At 36.9% G+C, this 26,056-nt stretch overlaps 1 protein-coding gene across 1 annotated transcript in view; it reads left to right on the forward strand.

Annotated features, from left to right (window-relative positions):
* Themis (thymocyte selection associated) overlaps positions 1-26,056 on the forward strand; it is a 249,161-nt gene that overhangs the window by 83,099 nt on the left and 140,006 nt on the right. The window contains exon 3 of the mRNA XM_008854756.2: positions 11,960-12,418. Within this exon, the coding sequence (XP_008852978.1) occupies positions 11,960-12,418 (459 nt within the window). The remainder of the gene's footprint in view (positions 1-11,959; positions 12,419-26,056) is intronic.

Below are 26,056 nucleotides of genomic sequence, written 5' to 3' on the forward strand. Positions count from 1 at the left end.
GAATGCAAAAATAAGTGATGATGGATGGTGCATTATGTTATTCAGCCATTAAAAGTTATATTTGTAAAAAATACCCTAAAACATTAGGTTTAATCATGGTTCAATAGTAAGAGAATTGAGATACAAATACATTACACAGTAGTATTTCCATGCTCATATATATGTATATATTTAAAACCATATGTCAACACTTTACAAGAGGCTATTTCAGTCAAGTGGAAATATGAGTAATTTCATTTTAAATTAAATTTTTGGAAAACTGTATTTTTATATTTGAATTTTTTCAAGTTTCATACAATATAGTTTGACCATATTTAGAACCCTTTCCCTATCTGCACCCTTCTTATAGATGACCACAGATTTCATACACTCTGTCACATGTATTAAGGCATATCAAGTCAAATTTTTATCCCCAAATGTCCTTTGATGTGGGTCTACGCTGGCGCCCAGTTAACTTTTCTTTTATCACGCCCTTAAAGAAAATGGATTCTCTGTCTCTCGGCAGTTATCAGTTGCCAATAGTTCCTCAGCTAAGGTCGAGACTTTTTACCAGTTTCCTCACTTCTATACTGGGATTTTGTCTGGCTTGACCTTGTGTGGGTGTTGTATATGCTGTTACCATTGCTGAATACATATGAGTAACTTCCCAACTGTCTAGACGATGCTGTTTCCTTGTGGTCATCCACACCTCTGGCTGCCCCCTCTTTCACAATGGCAATGGTCCCTGAGCCATGAGTGGCCGACGTTGGATACAGGTGTCCTATTCAGGGATAAGCACTCTATAGCCTCTCATTCTCTGCACTTTGGCCAGTTGTGGCTTTCTGGGTTAATTACCATCTATTACATGAGGAATCTTTGCTGGTGGGTGTTTAGAGATGCATTAATACTCTTTCTGATCCCTGTCATGCTGTTTCCTGAGCCTTAGGTGTGGAAGTTGCATTATAGATGTGTCACATAGAGCTGGACACATCATAAACTCTGATTCTCTGTGTTTGACCAGTTGTGGAACTTTGTTAATCTCCATCTATTGCAAAAAGAAGCTTTTTTGATAAACGGTGAGAGGTACACTTGTCTGTAAATATAAGGCTACATATTTAAAATATAGTAAGAAATTACATTGGTTTATGGATGTGACAAAAGCAAGTTCTCTCTATGTCTATGCCATCTCCAGCTATGAGTATTTGGCTGTGTTTACAACACCACTCATAAGCTCCCTCCCACTGAGCAGGCCTTAAGATCCAATTAGGCAGCTGTTGATTGCCCTCAAGACAGAAGTGCCACTACTTACATGAAGTTATCAGAAAAAAAGTGATGGGGAGATATGGGAGGAGTTGGAGGGGAGGGAGTGGGCATGGATTTGATCAAAACACCTATATGCATGCATGAAATTCTCAATAAATTATTTATTTAAAAAAATTACACAAAAACTTCAAGCTGTGTGTGGTGGACCTGCCTTTGGTTCCAGCACTCGGGAGGCAGAGGCAGGCCAATCTCTATGTGATTGAGGCCAGTTTGGTTAATATAGGGAGTTCTAGGCCAGCTGAGGCTACAGGAAGATTCTGTCTTAAACACAGACACATAGACACACAGACACAGACACAGACAAACACACACACACACGCACATACACACACAAAATTAAACCTTTTATTTATTTATTTTATGTGTATGAGTGTATTGCCTGCACGTATGTGAGTGCAACCATGTTGTGCAATGCCACGGAGGTCAGAAGAGGGCATCGGATTCCCTTGGAACTGGAGTTAAGGATGGTTTGTAGCAGCCATGTGGGTGCTGGGAATCAAACCTGGATATTCTGCAAAAGCAGTCAGTGCTCTTAGCCACTGAGCCGTCTCTCCAGCCCCCAAATAACCCCTTTTTTAAAAGTCATAAACCATGCCTGTATAAAATACAGACCAAATTTAGGAAGAATTTGGAATTTACTTAACCTCACAGTGGGGATCTTTCTAAAACCTACAGTCAATGGATTACTTAATGACAAAAATTTTAAAGTATTTCATTTTTTAAAGATATTATTATTCCTGTTTGCCTTTTTTGAGACAGGTCTCCCTGTAGCCCCAGCTGTCTTGGCACTCACTATGTAGAGCAGGCTGACCTCCATCTTACAAGGATTTGCCTGTCTCTGCTTCCCAAGTTCTGGGATTAAAGATGTACACTGCAACACCCAACAAGCAAAACTTTTCTCTTTTTAAAAATATTTTATTAATGAGGCTGGAGAGATGGCTCAACAGTTAAGAGCACTGGCTGCTCTTCCAGAGGATCCCAGTTCAGTTCTCAGCACCCACATGGCTAACAACCATTTGTAACTTCAGTTCCAGGGGATCTGATGCTCTTCTGGCCTCATGCATTGCACATATGTGGTACACTCACATCCATGTAGACAAGACACTCATACACATAAAATAAAAATAAATAAAAATTTTAATTCATAAGAAAAAAAAAACTAAGTGCCTCTACTGCACCAATAGAGAGTATTTGCTTGGTTTAATCAAGCTACAACTGACTTGGAAAGCGTCCTCCCTAAAGACTACCTCTCATAGTATTGGAAGATACTATACAAACTGTCGAGGAAGACAATCAATCCCATATTTCATTCAGCTGTAAAGTCTATGAACCACAACTATGAACCCAGTAAATTAATTAAATTTTTATAGAGAGCATATCTATATAGATAAGTTCCAAAGTCACACTGGCCCTCCACAAGTAAAAAAATAATCAATGCTGAGTGAACACATATCTAAGTTCTTCAACTTACCAGTTTCCTCATTTACTGAGTTATGAAGCATTAATACTGTTAAGAGCTTACTCCAAACCTTCCATACAGCCAGTACTCAATGATTGTTAACTGCTATGAGGATTTCATTGGCACTACTTAAAAAATTTAGAGGGACTTTTATGTTTCATGAGGTTCAGCATGAACAGGACTTTAATAGTCTCAGTTTAACTATCTTCCTTACTCTTGACATTTTGAAGTAATTGGTGTTTTATTCATTGTTTTGATGATGCAGTAACTTTTGATATTTTCTATCACATTCTGATATTTTCTATCACTTTCTCATTTTGCTAAGAGTATTTTATCAGAAGTCAAAGAGGGAGATTAGACTGTCAATATTTAATCCTCTCTTTATTAGCTATAAGTCATAGATAGAAACCATAGAAAAGTCCAGTTTGTTTGTTTACCTTCATTGTTTAAAGTGATAACAGTAACAAGTCTGATCATTTGTTCTTTTTTGAAAATCTGATTTTATTCCTAAAGTTGGAATTTGCTATCAGCCAACACTAAAAATGTACCTCCACTATCTGAAATAGTGTAAACTAATTAACCATTAATAAAGAGTTTGCAACATAAGAAGCTAGCTGTAACCCCTGCTATGGAAAGCTGTATCTGAACACAAATGAACTTATCTAGTCTAAGACTCTGGCAGTTGAATAAAAATGTTCCTTTCCGCTAATTATGTTTAAATGTAGAAATAGCAACCATGGGAATAGAAACTTGCATTAATCAAATTTTAGTATTTGAAATATACATGACTGATGTGGTGAACAGAGGGCCACAGCCCAGCACATCTGCACTGGCCACTTTTGTGCAGTGAGCTCACCTCACAGTGAACAAAAACTGTAGCGTAGAATGAAAACAGGCAGGGCAAGTGTCCTCCAAAGACAAGGGGGTTGTTGGCAGGCTCTGAAGAGTCTCACTTTGAACACTAAGTGTGCTAAGCACTCCCAGGAAGAGGGGTGGGGAGTTGGAAGCGATGGGTAGGGTGGAGGTGGGGATAGGATGATGGGGGGTGGTGCAAATGATAAAACCCCAGCAGAACCCAAGTCATGTGTTCACAGGAAGGCAGGCTGGGACATGGGCTCAGGTGCTCCCGCTGACCCAAGGCAGGTCAGATGCCCTGGAGAGAACTGTCAGAGGTCAGCAAGTGAGTTTCCTGATCAAATCCCAAGAAGCAGGATGAGCTGTCCAGCTGAAAAGCCAATGCCAATTTTAGGTGGGATTTTTCAGATTCATGTTATTGGAGCACAGTTCTGTTGCGTAGTAATATGGAACTGAGGGGTGCGCTTGGAGGAAAAAGGCTTTTTTCTATGCTGATGAACTTAAGGGGAAAAATGTCGTTCAGTTTTCCTTATCGTGCAAATCAAAATCTATTTAAATCACAAACTGTGTAATCCATTTAAAAGTTATGGTTACCTCCGAAAATTATAGCTCTCTTAATTTGAATTTAATGTAAACTGATTTTTAATTGTTTTGTATAACCGTGGGTAACAGTTTTGGGTTTTTTGAACACTGCATGGCAAAAATCAGCAAATATGTCAGACAAAGCACAACATTCTCTGGAAACACCATGGCATATGTTGACAGTTACAAAAGAATTGCTGCTGTTTTCACCCTTCACACCAGAATAATTTTTTTCAATATTTACCTCCCATGCTTAGAGAGGGAAACATATGGGGCTTTACATAATCATAAGCACAAACAGGTGGCTACTTAGGTACATTTAATTTGCAGGCAACATCAATACTGAACAACACAATCAGCTCCACATGGCTCCCAAACGCCTGCTACTAACATTCCATTAGCAAATTAAGATCATTAAAATAGACATAGAGGGTAGTCCTCCGTATACTACCTTCAACTCCCTTTCAGAGTGCTGAATAAAATGCATTTTCAAAAATACCTTGGCATTTTGCTGCTGCTTTTGTTCACAGGAACTTCAGTAACTGTGTATAATGCGTACCTTGTGAGCAACCACAAGCAGCTCAACATTTGCATTTAAATGTGCTTACATCTTTTCTTCACACTCTCCAGCACTCTGCTCTTTATGGGCATAAAATTATGGTGGTTAAATTCTCAGTCATTTATCAAAGCACAGCGTCAAATGAAAGCAACCTGGAAATGCTTCTCCAAAGGTGGACCACCTAAACAGGTCACCTGAGGCTCATTTCTGTTTTCAAACACTGTGGTAAAAACTGTGGAAATTATCATTGCTGGGAAAATTTGCTCAATCTGTGCTAGTGGCTGAGTTGGAGTCTGTTTTGTTTCCTCTGTTTGATCCAGCCTGGAATACCTAGTATGTTATACTTGGCACTGAACTTCTGGTGGTATTACAACTTTTGACCTTATAATCAATCTGAAATGGCTTAGAGGTCCAGAGTGAAGGAGAAGGAAAGACAAGAGCTGCTATATTTTTTTCCTCGGGGGGGGGGGGTGTTCCATGCCTAAGCATGTTACATGTTTTAATTTCCATATGTATTGTATTTACATTATTTTCACCTCTCCCAGTTCCCCCATTCCCTCTCGATATCTCATCCTCTTCTTTGTCATTGTTATATATCATACAAACATTTATAAACACACACATAAAAATATATATACATATGTATAATACACTGAGTCCATTTAGTGGTACTGGTGTGTACATGTGCTTAGGGCTGCCCACCTGGAATTAGATGACCTCTCAGGGAGCTAGCTCCTGGAGAAGACTGATTCTCCCTCCCTCAGCATGCATTGATTGCCTGTAGTTCTTTATCTAGAGGTGGGACTGTGTGAAAATACCCCCCTCTACCTTGCATGTCAACTGGTGTTGTCATTTTGCAGATCTTGTCAGTTGTAAGCTTGTTTAATCACCATGATGACTTTATGGAATAGGTGATATAATTTTCCCTACTTTATAAAAGAGGACATTCTAGTCCTGAGAGTTAAGTTCTCACATTTACACAGTGAGGAAAGGGCACAGACCAGAACCAAAACCCAGTCTTCAGAACTGGCAGTCCAAACTTGTAATTACATCACTCTACTGTTCAGTGTACTTGGGTTTCCTTTACCCTGAAAATCCCATTGCTCAAAGTCAGTAAATCTGTGGCTCTTAAATTTTTGTTATTTTTATTTTTTGAGAATTTTACACAAGTATTACATTTGCATTATTTCCATCCTCCCAGTGCCCTTCCAACTCCTCCCATGTCCCATAACTCCATCTTAATTTCTTGTCTTCTTCTTTATTATTATTACACACACACACACACACATACACACACACACACACACACACACACACACACACACACACACATTACACTGAGTACAATGCCAGTTAGTATGCCAAGATGGATGGAGGATATCTGTGGCTTTTTAAAGATCCTATAACAAAGTATAGTGTGAGATTCTGAGGCATCTAAGGTTAGTAGAGTTTCTCTCCTGCCCTGATGCAGGTGCAAGATTCTGTAGATTGAGAAAACTCCAGGAGCTCTGTTCTCATCAAAGTTCCTTCATCCAGATCTGTTACTCCCTCTCACATGTGAAAGAGTTAACACAGAAAAGTTTGCATGGAACATTTATTAATAAGCTGTGACTAAAACAGAGCTTTAGGAATAGATGTCAAGTTACACTATCTGAGCTGATATTACTAATTAAATTAGTGGTTAAGTCTCAAGCCCATTGTATAATGCAGTCCTTTCAAAGAGTTTTATGAATTGAAAGATTTGATGTGGTATTGTTTTTCTTTCAGATAAAAGAAGTATTAAAAACTGTTAATAGCATTACAGATAGCTCCAGTTCAGTTATTAATGTAAAGACATGTGAACATTGGAATGCTATAGCCTGCCTTGATCTCATCTAACACTGAACAAGCTTGGTCATTGTCTTTGATGTATCCTTTTCCTTTTCTAACAGGCAACAATTTTCTCACCAGAATTTTTGATTTTCTTCTCACTCCTTATTTTTGTCCTAATAGAGATTTTTCTACAATTGATCTTAATAAAAAAGATGAGAGATGGCCTTTAACACTTTTTTAATGACAATTGTAGGGTTCCCTCATTAGTTGATGATGTTCAGTGGTCCAGTAATTGACTTGGAGCCGGAGAATTTTCTCAGATGATTACCCTTTTACATTCCATCATTTATTTAAGTTTTTTTGTTCTACAGGTAGTTTCATGGATGTAATTTCAACCTACAGTTGAATACAGATATTTGTGGTAGAATTTCTACTACAAATGCTGGACCTGGGGGTAGTCTTGATAAAAAGTTTTGTAATATACGGATCTGTGAATTTTCCTGTGTGTTCAACCAAATGATAGAAAAGCTAAAAGAAAGATGTGAAATGAGAACTCTTATAGGCAAATATTTAATAAAAAGGATATTTAGGAATTTGATTGCAAAATTGATATATTTTTAGAGGCATGGTATGCATTCGTATAACTACCTGTGCTTTACTAATGGGGAGACAAGGTTCATGATCAGAAATCTAGACCAGGATAACTTCTCTCCAAACCTCTTCTTCACATATGCCAGTCCTTTAGAAACTTTTTGTTGAATTTTTGTGATTTTTATACAATATAATTTTATCCAGTCCAGCCTGGTCTACATGGTGAGTTCCAGGACAGCTGGAGCTACAGGGAGACCCTGTCTCAAAAAGACCCCTCCCCCCAAAAAAGTGCACCTTGTGTGTGTGTGTGTGTGTGTTTTGCTTTTAGAGAAAGTGTATTTGATTTTTTTCCTATATCTAAAAGGTAAGTTTATAATGACAGTCGATCTAAACCCGTATTTTGATTATCTTGAGGTATTATAGAAGTTTCAATTTTCATATTTAATTAGGTTATGGTGTTATTGCAGTACCTCATCATGAAGCTGAGGGAAAGCTTAGTTGGGAGTAGAAATGTCAAATCTGTCACATTTTGGTTTGGTTCCCTTGTGTTTGTATTGGTATTATTTTCAATACATAGCTTCTTTATAGACCTTGTATAAAGATAATCATTTCATGAGGATCCCTGAATTTGAAATTCCAATAATATATTTTAGAAACTAGCTTGAGTATGGCTGGGTCACCTGCAGCACACTGAGACTATGTGAACTTGGGAGCACTGTCAACCCCTTCACCCTCTGTGGCTTGCGGGCTTCCCTCTGTACTTCTCCCACGGCCAGAGGCAGACCACCACCTGGTAACTGTGAAGATGAGACTAGTCCAGTTGATGGCCTAAATATCAGAGAAGTTCACTTTCTTCTGTTGTTCAATTTTGAAAGTTCTGTGTCTTTGTTCTTCCCCAAAAAGAGAATGGATGTCCACCTGGGAACAACCCATGTCAGCTCATAAAAGGCTAGACCATTTATCATTTGTAATAATAATGAAAAGTTGACATTTCTAGCTCTAATTAAGACTTTGCGCTTTGGAGAGCAAAGTCCTTTTTCTATGAGTTTATGATAGTAGAGAATCTATTTAAAACTTTGTGTTTTTATTTGTGAAATGTTCATGTTCATGAGTTTATGATAATAGAGAATCTATCCAAAACTTTGTGCCTTTATTTGTGCAATGGTCATGTTTTATTAATATGAATTACTTCATGCTGCTATTTTGAAAATGAAATTGTGTCATATATGCCAATTGCCAGCAAAAGTTGATCTGCTAATATTTTATTTTATTTTAATTTTAAACAAGTTTGAAGAAATTTTTTATTTATTATTTTTATTTTATGTGTATGTGTGTATTGCCTGCATGTATGGAAGTGCACCCGTGTCATGCAATGCTTGTGGAGGACAGAAGAGGGCATCAGATCCCTTAGAACTGGAGTTATGGACAGTTGTTAGCTGCCATGTGGGTGCTGGGATCTGAACCCGGATCTTCTGCAAGAACATTCCGTGTTCTTAACTGCTGAGCCATCTCTCCAGCCCCGATCTGCTAATATTTTAATAACTCTAATATTGGTGATATGAGAAGAGAATGAGAAGAAGTAGATAAATTTTATTCTGAAATTCTTTTTTACAGATGGACGGAATAGATTTGGTTGCAACTAGGAAAGCAGGCTAGAGATTAGATTAGCATAAAAAGACTAGATATCTTCATAATGATTTTATATGGTATATACAAAGTCATACTGTGATACTGTTTTAAGGAAGCGTAAGTTTTAAAGTTATTCTATATGTGGGTGAAAATTTATTGGGTAAAAAGATAAAAAAGTACAAAAGTATCTGAAGGGAATAAATTATGCACAGTGAAGTAGCAATGAGTCTTCTCTCCCCTGGGTCTGGGGGAGGCTGATCTGTACAAAGGGACAGACTCTTGGGAGAGTTGCAAACATGCCTATGGGTTACAATAGATGTGTTGCTCTTGTGAACAGTGTTCTTGTAAGTCATGTGTGTAACAGGCAGGCAGATTGGCTTGGTGGCCAGATGCAATCTTTGACTGTTACAGTGCCGATTTGAGATTTTAAAGCTATAATGAGAAGCTGTGAAAATCTTAACCCTTTCCATATTTCCCAGTAATGATATTTGCTTCACTGTCCCTAAAAGATTATTGTGAAGATTAATGATGCATTTTCAATAATTGTTTAGACTTGAATGCTTGTAAAATAATCTTTTTATTGTTTTGCAAATCATTAAGAGTTAATTAAGGGCTTGCAACATGACTCAGTGGGTAAAGATGCTTCATGCCAAGACTGATGATTTGAGCTCAATCCCTGGGACCCACATGTTAGAAGAGACCTGACTCCTCTGACTTCCACATGCATGTCATGGCATGGGTGCACCCAAACACACAACACACACACACACACACACACACACACACACATACACACACAAATATAGTAAAAAATTGTAAAAGTATAAGTGCCTTCATAATATAAAGTATTTGAAAGATTAAATTCACTTATTAACTAATTTCAACAAATTAATTTACTTCATTTCCCTCTAATTTTAATTTTCAAGTGACATGTTCTTTAAAAAAAATTTTTCATTGACCAGATATGGTGGCATTTGCTTTTAATCCCAGCACTTGGCAGGCAGAGGTAGGCAGATCTCTATGAGTTTGAGAATAACCTGGTCTACATAGTGAGTTCCAGAGCAGCTAGGGCTATATAGTGAAACCTGTCTCAAAAAAAAAAAAACAAACAATAATTCTCCTAATGTAAAAATAACAACAAGGCCAGACAAAATAGCTCATCAGGTAAAGATACTTGTTATCAAGCTGATGACCTGAGTTTGATCCCTGGGACCCTCAAGGTGGAAGGAAAGAACCAACTCCTGCAAGTTATTCTCTGACTTCTACACATGCCCCATGGCACATGTAGACATGTACACAATAAGTAAATAAACAAATAAATGTGAAAAAGAATAGCATATATTCTCAGGAAGGAGCATGTCCATAAAGAAAACCTTTAGAGATATTTTATTTGTTATTTTTCTTTTATGTGTATGAGTACTTTGCCTGAATGTATGCAGTGTGCTTGTGTTGTACAATGCCCTCAGAGGCCAGAAGAGGGCATTTGATCTCCTCGAACTGGAGTTAAGGACAGTTGTTAGCTGCCACGTTGGTGCTGGGAGCTGAATCTGGGTTGGTCCTCTGAAAGAGTAACAGCTGTAAAAGCTGTTCCTTAAAAAATAAAAATTCAAGGTAGTGATTATGCAGATATTGAAGTAAGTTGTAAATTGGTATGAAAGCAAAATGGTGAAATTTTAACAGAAAAATCACATAAGTAATAAAAAATAGAATTATACATCAAAAACATTCAGTCCAGAGAGATAGAGAGATGGCTCAGTGGATAAGGTGCTCACCATGTAAGCATAAGGTCCAGAGTTCAGATTCCCAGAACGCATGTGAAAAAGCAGGGCAGGCACAGTAGCTGCTATGATCCCAGCATGTAAGCAGATTCAGGCATCCCCAGGGTAAGCTGCCAAGCTAGACTAAATGGTCAGGAAGCTCTGGGGTCATGGGAGAGAATATGCCTTGATAAAGACAGTGGAGAGTGGTTGAGATAGACACCCAAAGTCCATTTCTGTGGGCCGAGAAGTGTGAAGATATAGATCACCCCCAGTACACGTAAATATACATATATACACCAGTCCAAAGCAATTAGCTAAGCTGACACCTTCAAGACACTTATGAGGAAAGACTAATATCCTGTGATACATTATACTGTGACTTATTAATGTGTGTTTTCCTGTAAAGGTTTATAATGAAAGAAATTTTGGAAATTTAACATGTCAAATTCTTTTTGGAAAGTCACAGTGCATCAAAAGTAAAGAACTTTTACGTTAGTTAGAACGATGCAGTTATTTTTTTATTATGGTAAAGTGTATACAACATAAAACTTACTTTAAATCATATGATTCAACTGCATTTAATACATTTATGACACAGTATAACCATCACCATTTTCTGGCTCCAGCTATATAGCTTTTCAATCATAAAATCTGACTGAATCCATTTCCTTCTGGGAAATATATTCCATTATTTAATTTGATGTGTCTAGAGGAGAACATGTTCATGGGAAAAATTAATCAAATCTTTTTAATAATTGGAAAAATGTTGAGAGATTAAATGCTTTTCTTCAGAATTATATTGATAGTCAAGACGATGCATATCTTGGTTGGATTTCCTTCCATGGACAGGGCAATTTCTACTTCAAGGTATTTTCCTCTTGATTCCACTTATGTTGCCTGTTCTGATGATCTAATAATCTACAAACAGTTTATTGACATGTTTCCTAGAAGAATTTAAGGTTAAAATAAATATCCTGGGACTAAAATAAGTATCTTGGGATATAGTTCAGTAAGTAAAGTACTTATCTAGCAAACATGAGGACCTGAGTTCTTCCCTAGAATCTAGATAAAAAGCTCAGCATTAGTGTGCGCCTACAGTCCCTGTGCCAGGAAGGTGGAGATTGGAGGTTCCCTGAGGCTGGTTGGCTAGCCAGTAGAGCCCATTAGTAAGTTCCAGACCAATAACAAATTTTGTCTCAAAGGGCAGTGTTCCTAAGAATGACGTGTGGATAGTCTTTTGACTTCTATAAACATGTCCACGTACATTGACACACTCGGGTGCCATGAAAATATAAAAAATAGTATCTAATTTAAAAAATGTGTACTATGTTGTATTATGGCTTTATCATTGTGATTTTCTTATGAGAGCTTTCATAATAAGAACTCTAATTCACACACTTCTCTTCTTAGGTCTATTTAAGATCATGGCTGATAAAACTCCATACCTTACCATGGAAGAAATCACAAGAACTATTCATATTGGACCCAGTAGACTAGGACATCCTCGCTTTTATAACACAAAGGATATAAAACTAGAGAATATCACCGTAATGCAAGGCGAGCCAATCAGACTTAACTCCGTTGAAGAGATAGATGGAAAAATAATGGTGAATTGTGGAGTGGTAAGGAATCATCAGAGTCACTCATTTACTTTGCCATTGTCACAAAAGGGAGAGTTCTATGAGTGTGAAGATGAACGAATTTATACCCTCAAAGAAATTGTCGAATGGAAGATTCCCAAGAACAGAACACGGACTGTGAAACTTACAGATTTCTCAGATAAGTGGGACTCCACAAATCCATTCCCTAAAGACTTTTATGGTACTTTGATTCTCAAACCTGTTTATGAAATCCAAGGTGTGATGAAATGTAAGTATCCGCTGAAAATGAGATCCTGTGAGAGTGAGCACTACGCAGTTTGGGAAAGAAAAGGGGTTAGAATGCGATGAGAGGAATTATGTCCTTGTTGTTTATTAAGTCTGAGACTTGGATTTCTTCTCTGAATATAAGCAAACCATGCACAGGTCTGCCTTGAGGATCACATTAAATATTGAATGTGCAGTTATATATTGTATAGTGCTTCTGAGTAAAAGATGATGTAACTATCAGGTACAGGTAGATTGATACTTGTATTCTTTTTATCATTAGTTACCAAAGAGTTAATTGTTAGAACTATGAGCATATTTAGTTGGAAAGCAGCCTCCTTTTTTGAAAAAGGAATTTTTATGAATTTCATACAAAACACTTTGATTCTATTTTGATCCCTTCCCTTATCTGCACCCCTTTTTGCTACTCCCTTGCCTAATTTCATGTACCTTATTATATGTTTACATACATATACCTATGACATCCTATAGAATCAAATTTGTATTTCTAAATGTACTTCGGTGTGGGTCCATCCAGTAGAGCCTGATTAACATACCAAGAGTCACACCTTTAAAAGAGACTGACTCCCCCTCCCAGCAGCTATCAGGTGTCAATAGTTCCTCAGGTAGGGTTGAGGTTTCTTACCCACTTCCTCACATTTATGTTGGGATTTTATCTGGTTTGAGCTTGCATGGGACTTGTACCTGCTGTCACCATTGCTGTGAGTTCACATGATAACTCCCCAGCTGTCTGGAAAACTCTGTTCCCTTTTGGTCATCCACTGCCTCTGGCTCTTACTATCTTTCTGTCCCTTCTTCTGTGATGATCCCTGAGCCTTGGGAGGCAGAAGTTTGACATAGGTGCCTTGTTCATGAATAAGCATTCTGCAGTCTCTTGCTCACTTCCGCTTGGTCAGTTGTGGGTTTCTGTGTTAATCACCGTCTATTGCATAAGGAAGCTGCTCTGGTGAGAATTGAGAGGTACATTAATCTATGGGTATGGAAATAAGTCTTGTGGTTTCTTTCATGTGTCTCTTACTCCTATTTCATGACAATATTTTTGTTCTCAGCCACCTATTGGTCACAATCTCTCTTAGCATGGACTCTCTGACTTAAAATTGGTATGATAAATTAATTTTCACAGTTTATTTCCATATGCAGTGTTCATTGAAGTTTTTGCATTTTAAAAGAGAAATATCTTCAGAGAACATGGCCACTCCAAATATTCCAATACCTTAAATTTTCAGGATTAGGGTACATAAATGGGGCAATTAGTAGAGCACAGAATTCTGAACCTGGTTCTAACCAAACCTGCTAGCACAGGCCTGTAACCCCAGCTTCTCAGGAGGTTGAGGCAGGAGACCTATCTGGATGACACAGAGAGTTCAAGGCCAGCCTGGTCGATTTAGCACTACTCTATCTCCAAATAAAAAGTAAAATAGGAGCAGGGAATATAGCTCAGTAACTGGACAGTTGCCTAACAAAGGTGAAGCCCAAGGTTCAATAGCTTTCTAAATGGTAGCTTTGGGTGAGCTGTTTAAACAGTGCTTCTGTGCAAAAAAGATGATGATTCCCTCTTTTCCTCTTAAAGTCATATTAAAGAATTTGAGACAATCAAGCAATGTATAAAAATATTTGGTCAAAAGCTATCTCCTTAAATATTTCAAAGTTGATTTCTTTTTCCACCAATTTTCCTTACACAATTATATAAAATATGTTGTTACTCTTTTGGCATGTTTTAGAATTATGTGTTAAACTCTACCATGCTAAACACATATGACTGAAAGTTGAACAATTCATTTGGGACTAAAGGTATAGGGATTCTTTGCAAGATTTAATTTTTTAATATTTTTATTTTTATTATTTTTATTTTATGTGTAAGAGTGTATTGCCTGCATGTATGTCAGTGCACCTGTGTTGTGCAATGCCACGGAGGTCAGAAGAGAGCTTTGGATTCACCTGGAACTGGAGTTAAGGACAGTTAAGATTTAATTTTTATAAAAATTTGAGACCACAGAGAATTTTAAATGTCACACTATTGTTCTGATAGTTTTCCAAAACATGCACAACTGAGATGCATGATTGAATTTTTCTGTGTCATAAATAATAGATAGCACTTTCTCATTTTGCTGATTTTTTAAAATTACATCTTCTGCATGTCACATGGTTAGAAATGGGAACAAACTTAGAACCTAAATATGTGGCCAGGATGGTTAGAACTTTGAATGAATTTGAATTAGGAACCAAGTGTTGGTAGATGAATGAGATATTGCACAGGAGTTCAGTAATACTATAATACTAATGGGAAACATGTCAGATATTTTGTTCAATGGATACAACAGTGAGAAGAACATAGAAACATAGACAAACTTAGGGGATGTTCAATGTGCAGTCCTCAGAGTCTAGAAAGTTGGAAGGGAACTCAGTCTACCTTATTCTCAGCCTTTGGCTTATCTACTGGATCGGCAAGCATGCATTCATTAAATATAAATATCAGAGGCACAGAGTTTGTTGAAAGATTTGTTTTGGCAGATTCAAATGTAGTTTTCTGCTAACCAAGTACCTAACTTTGGCTGGAATAAAAACCCATAACAAAATGTTTTAGCTCAGTTTCCACTAGGTATTAAAATTAAAATTTCATAATCATTATTCTGTATCATTTTTCTTCGGGATGATTTTAAATGTTAGTTTTGTGTAGCCAGTTCAGGAAGAGGTTCTATGAGGCTAGTTTGCAAGTATATCAAATGCAAAATATTCTATGAAAATAAAGAATGGGTATCTACCACAAATTTTGTGTTGTAGGTATTTTTTCCCAACTATAAAAGTCAAACTATGCCCTGACTCTATTGTGGACTTCTCTTGCAGGATTAGGATGTTTCATATCAACCTTAGAGGAAGAGGAAGAAATCATGGGGTGCTAAAGGAAGTCATGAAATATTGATTTCCTTAAAAAAATGTGGCAAGTAGATAAAAAGAGGGAATAGCAGACATTCTACCCTTATGACTGGTTTTTAATATGTTATTAATGTGACAATTTATACTCCGTATAAAAGATAAGTGGCAGAAATGTTTAAGTGAAATATTTCTTCCTGAAGCTTTTGTTCAACACTCCTTTATAAGCTTAATGCCCCCCCCCCAGCCATCACCGCATACTTAGAGATTTGTAAAAGAGTTACCACTTTCAGGGATGAGATGCAATAACAACAGCAAACCTGCAATTGTTGGCCTCATGTAAGTCATTTCAAGTTGTATTTCTGCTTTTCACAAGAAAATAACATTTGTTATTATATTAAACAAATAAAGTTTCAGTATTTATAAGTGAAAAATTGAGTTCATTATTTAAGTTGACTTCATAAAACAGAGGTCTTGATCATTAAGACTTCTTAAATATGTTTTGATATGTGGATTGATAATTCCTTCTTAACTAAAAATTTCAGCATTATATAAGCCTTTTTGTCTTTGAGAGGAGAATCTCAGGGGCACGCTTGTCACTAAACTATATAGAACTTCAACTCATTTCTTAAGCAGATGGTTGGAGCCATGTAAGTGAAAAGGAGACTTAGAAATGGAGTTTTCAAAAATGATGATAAACAACTGGAAGAAAATGCTTCCATCTCTAGTGTCCTAAGACCTCTTCTTTCTATCATTTAATGAAAAAATATTTTAAATCTCTATAAAATCAAAAAAGCCAAATAGCACTAAAAGAAGGATTTAATAAAGTTACAAGCAAACCTTATGCCTATAACCTTATGCCTAAAATTTCCTTGTGTTCCCCTCCTCTGAGGTAACTCTTTTTGGCATTTTCTCTCCTACTTTCTTATATGTGTCTTTCTTTTCCTAAATGATAGGAACATAATTGGTTTTCAAATCATGGGCAAAAATTTTTTTTGAAAAATTTAAATGTGTATTAGTGTTTTGCCTACATGTATTTAAGTGCATACTTGTGCCATGCTCGTGAAGGCCAGAAGAGAGAGGCAGATCCACTGGAACTGGAATTATGGATAGTTGTTAGCCTCCATGTGGGTGTTAGGAACTGAACCCAGGTCCTCTGCAAGAGTAGCCAGCACTTTTAAATGCTGAGCCATCTCTCCAGCTTCTGGGGGCCTATTGTAGATAGTAACTACCAACTCTCCCACCTAGTCATGGAGTGCGCAATTCTCTTATGTTCAAAGTCCCCCTTTCAATTCTCTCAGTGGATGCTAAGGCATGGCTCAGCATTAGCATTTTCATTACTATCATGTTCACTTCTGATCTATAGACTTTGTGACAAGTATAACTCTTTTTTTGTCATGATGACCTTGTTGTCTTGGCTTATACTTTTTCAATCCTTTCCTAAATCTCCAAGGTCTTTGGTGAAAAAGATAAACAAAAGAAAAATAAACCTATTCAATGCAATTTCCCAGTATCAAGCTAGCAGTAAATCTCTCCTTGGAATAATTATTTTCCCTGAGGGTGTACCTTGTGAAATTCCCCCATCCCTACACTCCAATCTTAACTGACTGCCATATAGACCTATTTGGGACTTCCATTACAAACTATCCTGATAGTGGCTTCCTTTTACCTTGCTTTTGAGTTGACTAGTCAAATATGGAACTTCTTGTTCTTCATATCCTTCCAGCTCTGATAGGGCCTGTCCTCCACATGCTCCTGAGAAACATTCATGGAATATTAAGTTGAGAAGCTGCAAGCTTGAAAACTATCTATTCCCTATACACATGATCAATAATTTAGCTACTTAGAGAATTCTAGGTGGAAATTATTTCAGCATCTTGAAAGCTTTGCGTCTTTGTCTTCCAGCGCTGCTGTTGAGGAGCGTGGCACCCTGAGGTTCAGTTCTGATCCCTAGTGGGTCTGTTCATTCATTGTGACAACAGCTTTGAATCTGGAAATTTAGGTGCTTCTCCTGAAATGACTGCTTTGATAATGTCTTCTTATGTATATTCTATCGTCTCTCTTTCTTTCACTTCTGTTTTCACATTAAAACCTCAACGCTGATCTAATACTCTTTTCTCTGTTCTATCAGTTATCTTTGGTTTACCTTCAGGGAAAGTTTCTTAACTACAAGTCCCACATCCTGATGAATTTTTAATTTCAGCTGTCATATAATTTCCAAGAGTTATCTTGTACATCATTTCAAAATGCTACCCTAATCTTGCTTTGTGGGTTAAATATTTTATTCCAGATAATATTTTACATTTTTCATAGCTTTAGCACCGTTACCTGTACTTTATGGTCCTCATTTGATTTTTTTTTTAAAGATTTGATCTATTATTCCTGTTAAATGGTTTCATTCAGTAGCTGATACCATGTGTTTTTATGTACATGTGAAACACTTTAAAGCAAATTACAAGTGAGCTACTGTTTGTGAACAAGCTCTGTGCTTATGAGTTCTAGGCTTCATCGTGCCACCGCTTTCACTGGGGTATTCCCAGCATCAGTTTTGTGATCTTCCTGATGACTTCACAGGGTTGTGAATTTATTGACTCTGAGTGAGGAGGTACCTGAAGGGCTCACCAGGGTCCTTACAGATTTAGACTGACCTCCATTGTTTTCAGAGTCATTCTTCTTTCCTGCTCATAAATACCCAGTATCCCAAGTTCTGAGATCCTGTGGTCCTGTTCCCTGGATAAAGAAGGTATGATAAGGTGTTGTTCATCTTCCTAGAATAGAGTGGCAATATAGGTTTACTTATTCATCAGACATTCAAATAAATTTCTTGTTTTTTTTTTTTTTTTTTTTTTTTTTTAGACAGGGTCTCCCTTTAGCCCCAGCCGGCCTGGAACTCATTATGTAGACCAGGCTGGCCTTGAACTCACAGAGATCCCCTGCCTCTGCCCCCCACCCCATGTGCTGGGATTAAAGGTGTGTGCCACCATGCCCAGCTTAAGTTTGGAGAAGTCTATGGGAAAAGAAAGGTTTACTTTTATTTGAGTCTAGCATTTTAGGTATTTATGCAATCCTCCTATTCAGACAAGTCATTTAACTTTCTTCTATCTGATTTCTGTCTTTGATAACAATACACTTTGTGGATATTTTTAAGATGTACTGGATTGTTTTCTCACTCTTTTTAAAAATTGTTTATTTTTATTTTATGTGCTTGAGTGTTACGCCTGCATGTATTTAGGTGCACTTGTCTCATGCAATGCCCACAGAGGACAGAAGAGGGTCTCAGATCTCCTGGAACTGCAATTACAGATGGTTGTTAGCTGCCATGTGGGTGGCTGGGATTTGAACCCAGGTTTTCTGCAAGAGCAGCTAGTGCTCTTAAATGCTGAGCCATCTCTCCAGCCCCCTCACTGTTTTGTTTTTTTATTATTTTTTAATTTTATCCTTGTGGTGAATTTGAGGGATGAAAGGATTAGAAAGATATAATTCACCCATAAATCTCTCTGCTTAATTAAATTTGTCTTAGCCCCAAATTTTGCCTAGCCCTTCTGTCAAACTCCTAAAGGACTGGGTGCTATTAGTGCTAAATGGCAAACATAATTTACAAATTTGTTATTTTTAATAAAATAATTTGAGAGTCTTCCTATCATAGTCAGTTTCTTAGATATTTGTGTTTATCATAAGGCTTTAAATATAATAAATGTTCAAGTATTCAATCAAGCACTTGAAGAAGTGAAAAAAGTAGCAAAATATTGTTTATGCACATATGTTTGTGTAGCACAGTACACGAGACACTATTTAGGTGACACAGAACATTTTTTTCTGACTCAGCATATGTAGATTTGATGTGTTATGATGATGTACTTACAACTTTCATAATTTTAAAGAATGCTAACTTCATGGCATGGAAGTTATCAGTTATGTTTTTATAGGGTTATTTTTTGTTAGTGATGCTTTTCCTAATACATCTGTGAAGATTCTGTGATGACATGATATTTCACACCTGTAGGCAGACAAGTTAACTTCTATTCCAATTCTTTCTTTATTGCTAATAGAAATATCAAATGGCAAGCAGGGCAAGGTAAATATTTTCTTCATGTATATGTTTATTTTTATACTGCCAAATACTAAGATTTTACCAGTCAGAGTTCTCCAGGGAAAAATATATTTATGTATATAATAGGTTATTTTATATAGAATTATTTCCTCATGTAAAAGATTGACTTTTGAGCTGAGCATGGTGGTGCACGCCTTTAATCCCAGCACTTGGGAAGCAGAGGCAGGCAGATGTCTGAATTATTTATTTTTTTCAAGGAAACCTTAAGGTTTTATTCCTAAGACCTCCAATTGAAAAAATGAGGTCCACTTACAACATGTAGGAGAGAAGGCTTTATTTAAAAGCTACTGATTTTAGAGGTTAATTAGATCCATAAAATAGCTTCACTGCAAAACTTAGATTAGTGTTTTACAAAGTAGGAATTATAGACCAACCAAGTTTACACATAAAGGTAATCACGTGTCAGGTGTGGCACACTCTTGTAATCTCACACTGGTAAGTCTGAGTGAGGAGAATCACAATTTCTAGGGTTCCTAGGTGGAATAGGGAGGCTCTATCTTAGAAACAAATACACCCAAATAAACAGAAAACAAACAAGTTAATGGAAAATATATTGAAGTGTATCATCTAGCATAAAATGCTAATAACTTTTTTCTTAACGTTCATAAGTCAAACTGTGTGAAAGGCAAAATAGTGTTATAATTATACCTAGAGGAAGAAAAAGCATCTTCATTTTAAATGACTTGATTTCTCAATAAAGACCATGATGAAGGTTTTTTTTCTTTTTTTGAATTTAAAGGTTTAGAACAATCCTAAAAAGCACTTTCTTTGTTTAAAAATATGAGCATGAGAAGTCAGAGACCATCTAGCAAAAAGTCTATAGCACAACCTCTGTTGAAATTAAATGGAATAAATGAAAAAAACCTCACAGATTATCATCAAGATAAGTTAAGTAATAACTGTGATCTTATACAGAGTATAATCCACTTTAAACATGTAATCAAACAACTCACTGGCCAATATGTGAGGATGAAATTTATTAAAGTGCTTTTTGAGAAGTTAGTATAGAGTCATGAAAGGCAATTGACAAAGAAATCAAACTTAGTGAAACTGCCAATTAATAAAGTAATAATAGTAATCATCGTTATTATTAAATAACACAGGAGAAACTATATGTGGAGACAATACAGTGTCATAATTTATTAGAACTTGCTCATGTGAAAAACATGGGGGAACAGTCTTCATGCCGTCAAGATCTTAGTAAGACCATCTGAGCCAATTTTCAATTCTACGTTAATTTAGGTTCAGTTGCAAAGGGAAGGTTTTCACAGGCCCAGGGGACAGGGTGCACCCTACAGGTGATGTTACTTGTCTAAGGAAGCACGCATTGCTCAACACGCGTAAAGTTTAAATGTAATTCTCTGGTTTGTTTTTTTTGTCTTCAAAGATAACTTTTAGTGAGGTCCTTAAAAGTCAGACTTAGTGAAGACGGTGGACCATGTAGAAATGCAGCACCTTTGATGAACGTTTGCTTTAAACAAGAGAGACTTCCCCTGAAAGAACAAGCAGAAAGACAAAGAGAGTGAAATGACTCAGCAGCGCAGGGGAATCAGTCTTCCTTTCTTTGAGAAAATGGAGTCAAGTTGTTTTTCATAAGAACTCCCTTTGGATAACCCAATAACATAACCGGCCAGAATAATTCATATTTGCCCAGAAGGAAAATTTGGGAAGTCTAAACTAAGGTTGTCAAAATATATATTGCTTTTGCTTCAGTTTAGTTTCAAACTAGAAAATTTGCAACAAAAAGCTCCAGGAGTATCTCTCATGCTGAGATATTATCTTCTTATCTGTCGATCATTTTGAAGCCAAAAACAGCTTTTCAGCAAATGACATTTTTTTAAACTTAGCTTACAGTCTCTATATATTCTTTTTTTTTTAAATCAAGAGAGAAGGTTGCATTTTTCCAATTGTAAAACAACCAATGCTTACTTAAAGAATTCATAGATACACACACACATACACACACACATATGAACACATGGACACACAGACATGGACATATACACCTAGATATACATCTATATAAACACATACATATACACTTACTTGACTAGAACTATATATTCCAAAGTTTAAGTAGTGGTAATCTAAACTTTTTATAACTTTATTAAAAATATGATTTTTCCATTCTTATAGATATATTTCTGAAGATTTTTTTTATGTGTATGGGTGTTTGCCTGAATGTATGTAAGGGTCTCCGTATTCCCTGGAACTGGAGTTACAGGTGGTTGTGAGCCACCATGCAGGTGTTGGGAGTCGAACCCAGGTTCTCTACAAGAGCAGCAAATGCTCTTAACCACTGAGCCATCTCTTCAGTCTCCATGAAGTTTTTAAAAATAAGAGCATATAACTTACTGTTTACTAAGAAAAATAAAAATATACAAGTGATCTAGGAGAGCTCCTTTGATATTATAACATTTACCATAAAATTTAGTCACATTTGCTCCACTTTTAAAGCTTGAAGATATTGTTTTAATTCTGAATCATTATGACCCTTACTCTAAGAAGGGCGTGCTTTAATTCATAGGAAAAAGCTTCATGATACCTTTGTTTTATGGAATTTAACATGAAATTCCTAGGTAAATATTTTTGGTATCGATTCTATTTAGTGTTATCTGAATTTCATTAATTTTGGAAAAATTTCAACCACCATGTCCAATGTTTCTTCTGTTTCCTCTTTCTTGTCTTTCTGGTGTGTCCATGACACTAGCAAAACATCTTTGGTAGTTGTCCGCAATTCTTATCTCCTCAGTCTAAATATTTTCAATCCTTTTGCTTTTCAGTTTAGGATATTTCTTGTGGCCTGTCTTCAAACGTCTTGGTCTGTTCCTTGGTGATGTAATCCATCCAGCCATTCTTCATTTCTCTTTCTCTTATTTTCCCTACAGTTTCTACATTTCTGCTCATATTACCCCCTCCCTTTTTCCTTATTTGATGCCTCCCTCTGCCTATTAATCATATATTGAAAACTTGGTCTGATAATTCCCAAATCTTTGTCACATATGAATTTTTCTTTTTAAATCGGGATCTCGTATAGCCCAGGCTGGCCTGAAGATAACCTTGAATTCTTGATCTTGATTCCATCTCCCTAGTGCTGGGATTTGACTTGAATTTGATTTGATGCCTGCTTTGTTTCTGCAGTTTACGCTTTTTGTATTTTAGCATGCTTTATAATTATTAATTATGGGAGGCCAGATGGACTATTTCAGGTGAATGAAGCAAAGTTAAACAGTCCTGTTGTGTGAGGTTTTTGGTTTATCTGGATAGGTAGTGAGCTGTTTTCACAGTGCATACTGTGCTGGTAGGTGTCTGAGGCTAAAATTTGCTCTCCCGTCCTTGTCAAGGCTTGCTAGTATTTTCCCAGGGACTTCTTAGCTGGGGTCTTAGATATCATCCTTTCAGTTAGAACCAGTTGTTGTACAGAATACCTCATGAGGTAGTCAGATGTTTTGCGGGTGGGGTATTGTATAATCTATAATTAAGTTTCAGTCATTTAGTGAGCCTGCACAACTTTTTCTCTCCCATAGGGGTGACAGACTAGCTAGCCCAGGCTGGAGCTGGGAAGTCCCTCTCACTTATGTATAAAAGAGGTTAGGGTTGGGCATTTCCTTTTCCCCAGGCAGAAGCTAAAGGTGACTTGGGTTGGGTAATTCCCTTCTTCCATGTTGGTTAAATTCTGGTAAAACCTAACAAGTTGGTTAGACTCTGATGAAGTTTTTTCCTTAAGAGCAGCCTTTAAAGATATCAGAGGCTCTGCTAGCTGTTTTTCTCTTTACCCTCCAAAATGCACAGGGGGAATTTTCTTCAGTCTTCATCCAGAGTACCTGGTGGGGTTTCTGGAAGGAAGACTGGGGAGAGTGGTAGGCCCTCCGAAGGGCAGCCTCCAAGGGATTAATCTTCAGTTCACACTTAGCTTTCAGCAATTAATCAGTCATCCCTTTATTCTTATCAGTGTCTGGGCTTCAGCATGGTTTCTCCTTGTAGTCAGCTGTGACTCTGAAGTCATCTACTCTTTAATTTTAAGGGCGGTAGTTGCCCTGCGACCTCCTTCCTCTGATGGAGTTAAGAGCATTCTGCCTATGTTATTTCCTTGTGTGTTTGGGCGTATGCGTAATGATTTTGTCTGGCCCCTTTCTCCCACTAAACAATAAAATCTTGGATCTAAAAAACTTTACTTTGCCAATAATTTTAGACTCTAATATCTTCATTATTTCATAGAAGCTTTGCACATACTTATTGCATAAAGCAGAAGTAAGAGAAACTGCAATAAGAGCATTATCTTAAAGTCTACAAGTTTTAGTAGTTAAACTTCCTCCAATGAAAATTAAAATGGAATCATACCTGATTTAATCACTAGTTATAATGCTCACTCAAAGGACACTGGGCTGACAATTGTTTTTCACTTAATTCTTGAATTATTATGACAGAGGCATAATTAGGCATTGAGATGTACTGATAGATAAAACGAGGAAAGACTTCTGACCCTGGGTGTAGATGCTCTAATTTGAGGAAACAAATAATAGAAAATAGAAGAATATTCAAGTTGTGTGAAATGATTGACGGTAAAGGATGACATGGGAAATATGGTAACAGAGGGCACAGGGCAAGGGTGGTTAGAATTTTAAGCAGAACAGTTAGATTAGGTCACATTGACTAGATATTTGAGCAGACGTGAAGAGGAAGGGGAATGGGCTGTGAACATAACTGTCTGAAGAATACTACAGGCAAAAGAAACAGCACACAAAAATAAGAGCGAGGAGCTCAGGGAGAGGGCAGTGAGTTAGCGAGGCAATGTGGCAGATGAGATCCAAGAAGTGCGAAGAACCAGGTAAGGACTTTGACTTGTATTTGAAATTATGGTTCCATGAACAGATGGTAGGTATAGTTGAGTTAGCATTGAAAAAGAATCTTTGTCTAATCTTTTGAGATTTGACTCTATGGAGACTAAGCGTTAGGAAGCCTTACTGTGAACCAGGTAAGAAATAATGTGTCATAGACAAGAATTATCCTGAGGTGTTAGAAAAAGAGGGAAACTAAATATGTCTGTGGGATTGGTGAAAGAAGATAAAGGAGTTCCAAGTAACTGAGATGGAGAAACCAGGAGGCAGTGAAGGGTTTTTTTGGGGGAAGGACACTTTAGTTTGGGCATGCTAATTTTGAGACACCTACTGGATGTGCCAGTGAAGTTCTTAAATAGACATATGGGATTCAGGAGAATTATTTGGCTAACACTAGACTTTGGGAAACCATAAACAGATACTTGGTATTTCAATGCATAAGGCTGTAATATCACTGTAGGTGTGACTGTAGATAGAACAAGAAACCAAGAAGGTTTCTCGTTAAAAGGCGTGTGTGTGTGTGAATAGTGGGTGGTGTGGAGAGAGAAGAAACAAGAAAAAAAAATCACAAAAAGAGGAAAATACAGAAATTAGATCAAAGTGAAGAGAATTAAATGTACTTTGTCAAGTGTTCCTGATATGTTATGTAAAGTGAGATAGATTAGTGTTAGGAACGGAAGAATTGAAAGTATGTCAGCACCTGGATACTAATAGGTGGATGAAGTGACTAGATAGCCTAGCCTGGCCTGAGACTGTCTCTGCAACCATAACGTTCTCCAGAGGTAATCAGGCTATTCCTCACCCACTGCACCCACTGTGAACTAATAAAAATCAGATCTAGCTTACATTTTGACCCTGGTGTTTTGATGGAATAATTCAGAGATCTCAAAAGTCCTGACATCTGATGTATCACTCTCTACTTATTTCCTAGATTTCAGGAATAGCGTGAAAAGGTGATGCCTATCTAGAGCTAGCTCCACAATTCTGAAAATCAGTTAATTTTTTTCTAGTTTTAGTTTCTAAAATTACCTCAGGGTCCTAGGAGCCCTGTGACAAATGCTACTTTTTAAATTTTTATTTATTATTTATTTTATTTTATGTGTATGAGTGTAAGTGCACCCTTGTCATGCAGTGCCCTTGGAGGTCAGAAAAAGCCATCAGATCCCCCTGGAACTGGAGTTACAGGGGATTGTTAGCCATCATGTGGATGCTGGGAATCGAACCTGGGTCTTCCCAAAGAGCAGCCAGTGCTCTTAACCACCAAGCCATCTCTCCAGCCCCAACAAATGCTTCTTAAGTTGGGGAATAAACTTTATAAAATGAACTATAAGATAAGAAAGCTTGGGATTTTTTCTTTTAGCTCTTTTCTTTTAATTTAATTAATTTTTATTTTAAATGAGTATAATTTTTCAGAATGTCAGGTTAAAGGTGACCATTGATTCTGGAACTTTTTTTTTATTTTAATTAAAAGAAGCATTTCATTACAACAGCATTAACCTATTCAATAACATTTTTCTGAGCTAGGGTACATCTCTTTCAAAATTGGCTGTACATTTCTAGGTTTACAGATGAATTATTACCCTTATATAATCTTTTACTCATTATAAACTCTATAAGACATAAAAGATCAGTTAGTGGGGCTAGCAGGATGACTCAGCAGTAAAGATACCTGCTACCATGCCTGATGACCTGAGTTCTATCCCCAGGACCCATGTGGTAGAAGAAGAGAATCAGCTCTCACAAGTTGTCCTCTAACTCCACACGTGGGCCATGACACGGGCACATACACATACACACACAC

The sequence above is a fragment of the Nannospalax galili genome, unplaced genomic scaffold (genome assembly GCF_000622305.1).
Source record: "Nannospalax galili isolate Female #2095 unplaced genomic scaffold, S.galili_v1.0 scaffold327, whole genome shotgun sequence".
Classification (NCBI taxonomy): Eukaryota; Metazoa; Chordata; class Mammalia; order Rodentia; family Spalacidae; genus Nannospalax; species Nannospalax galili.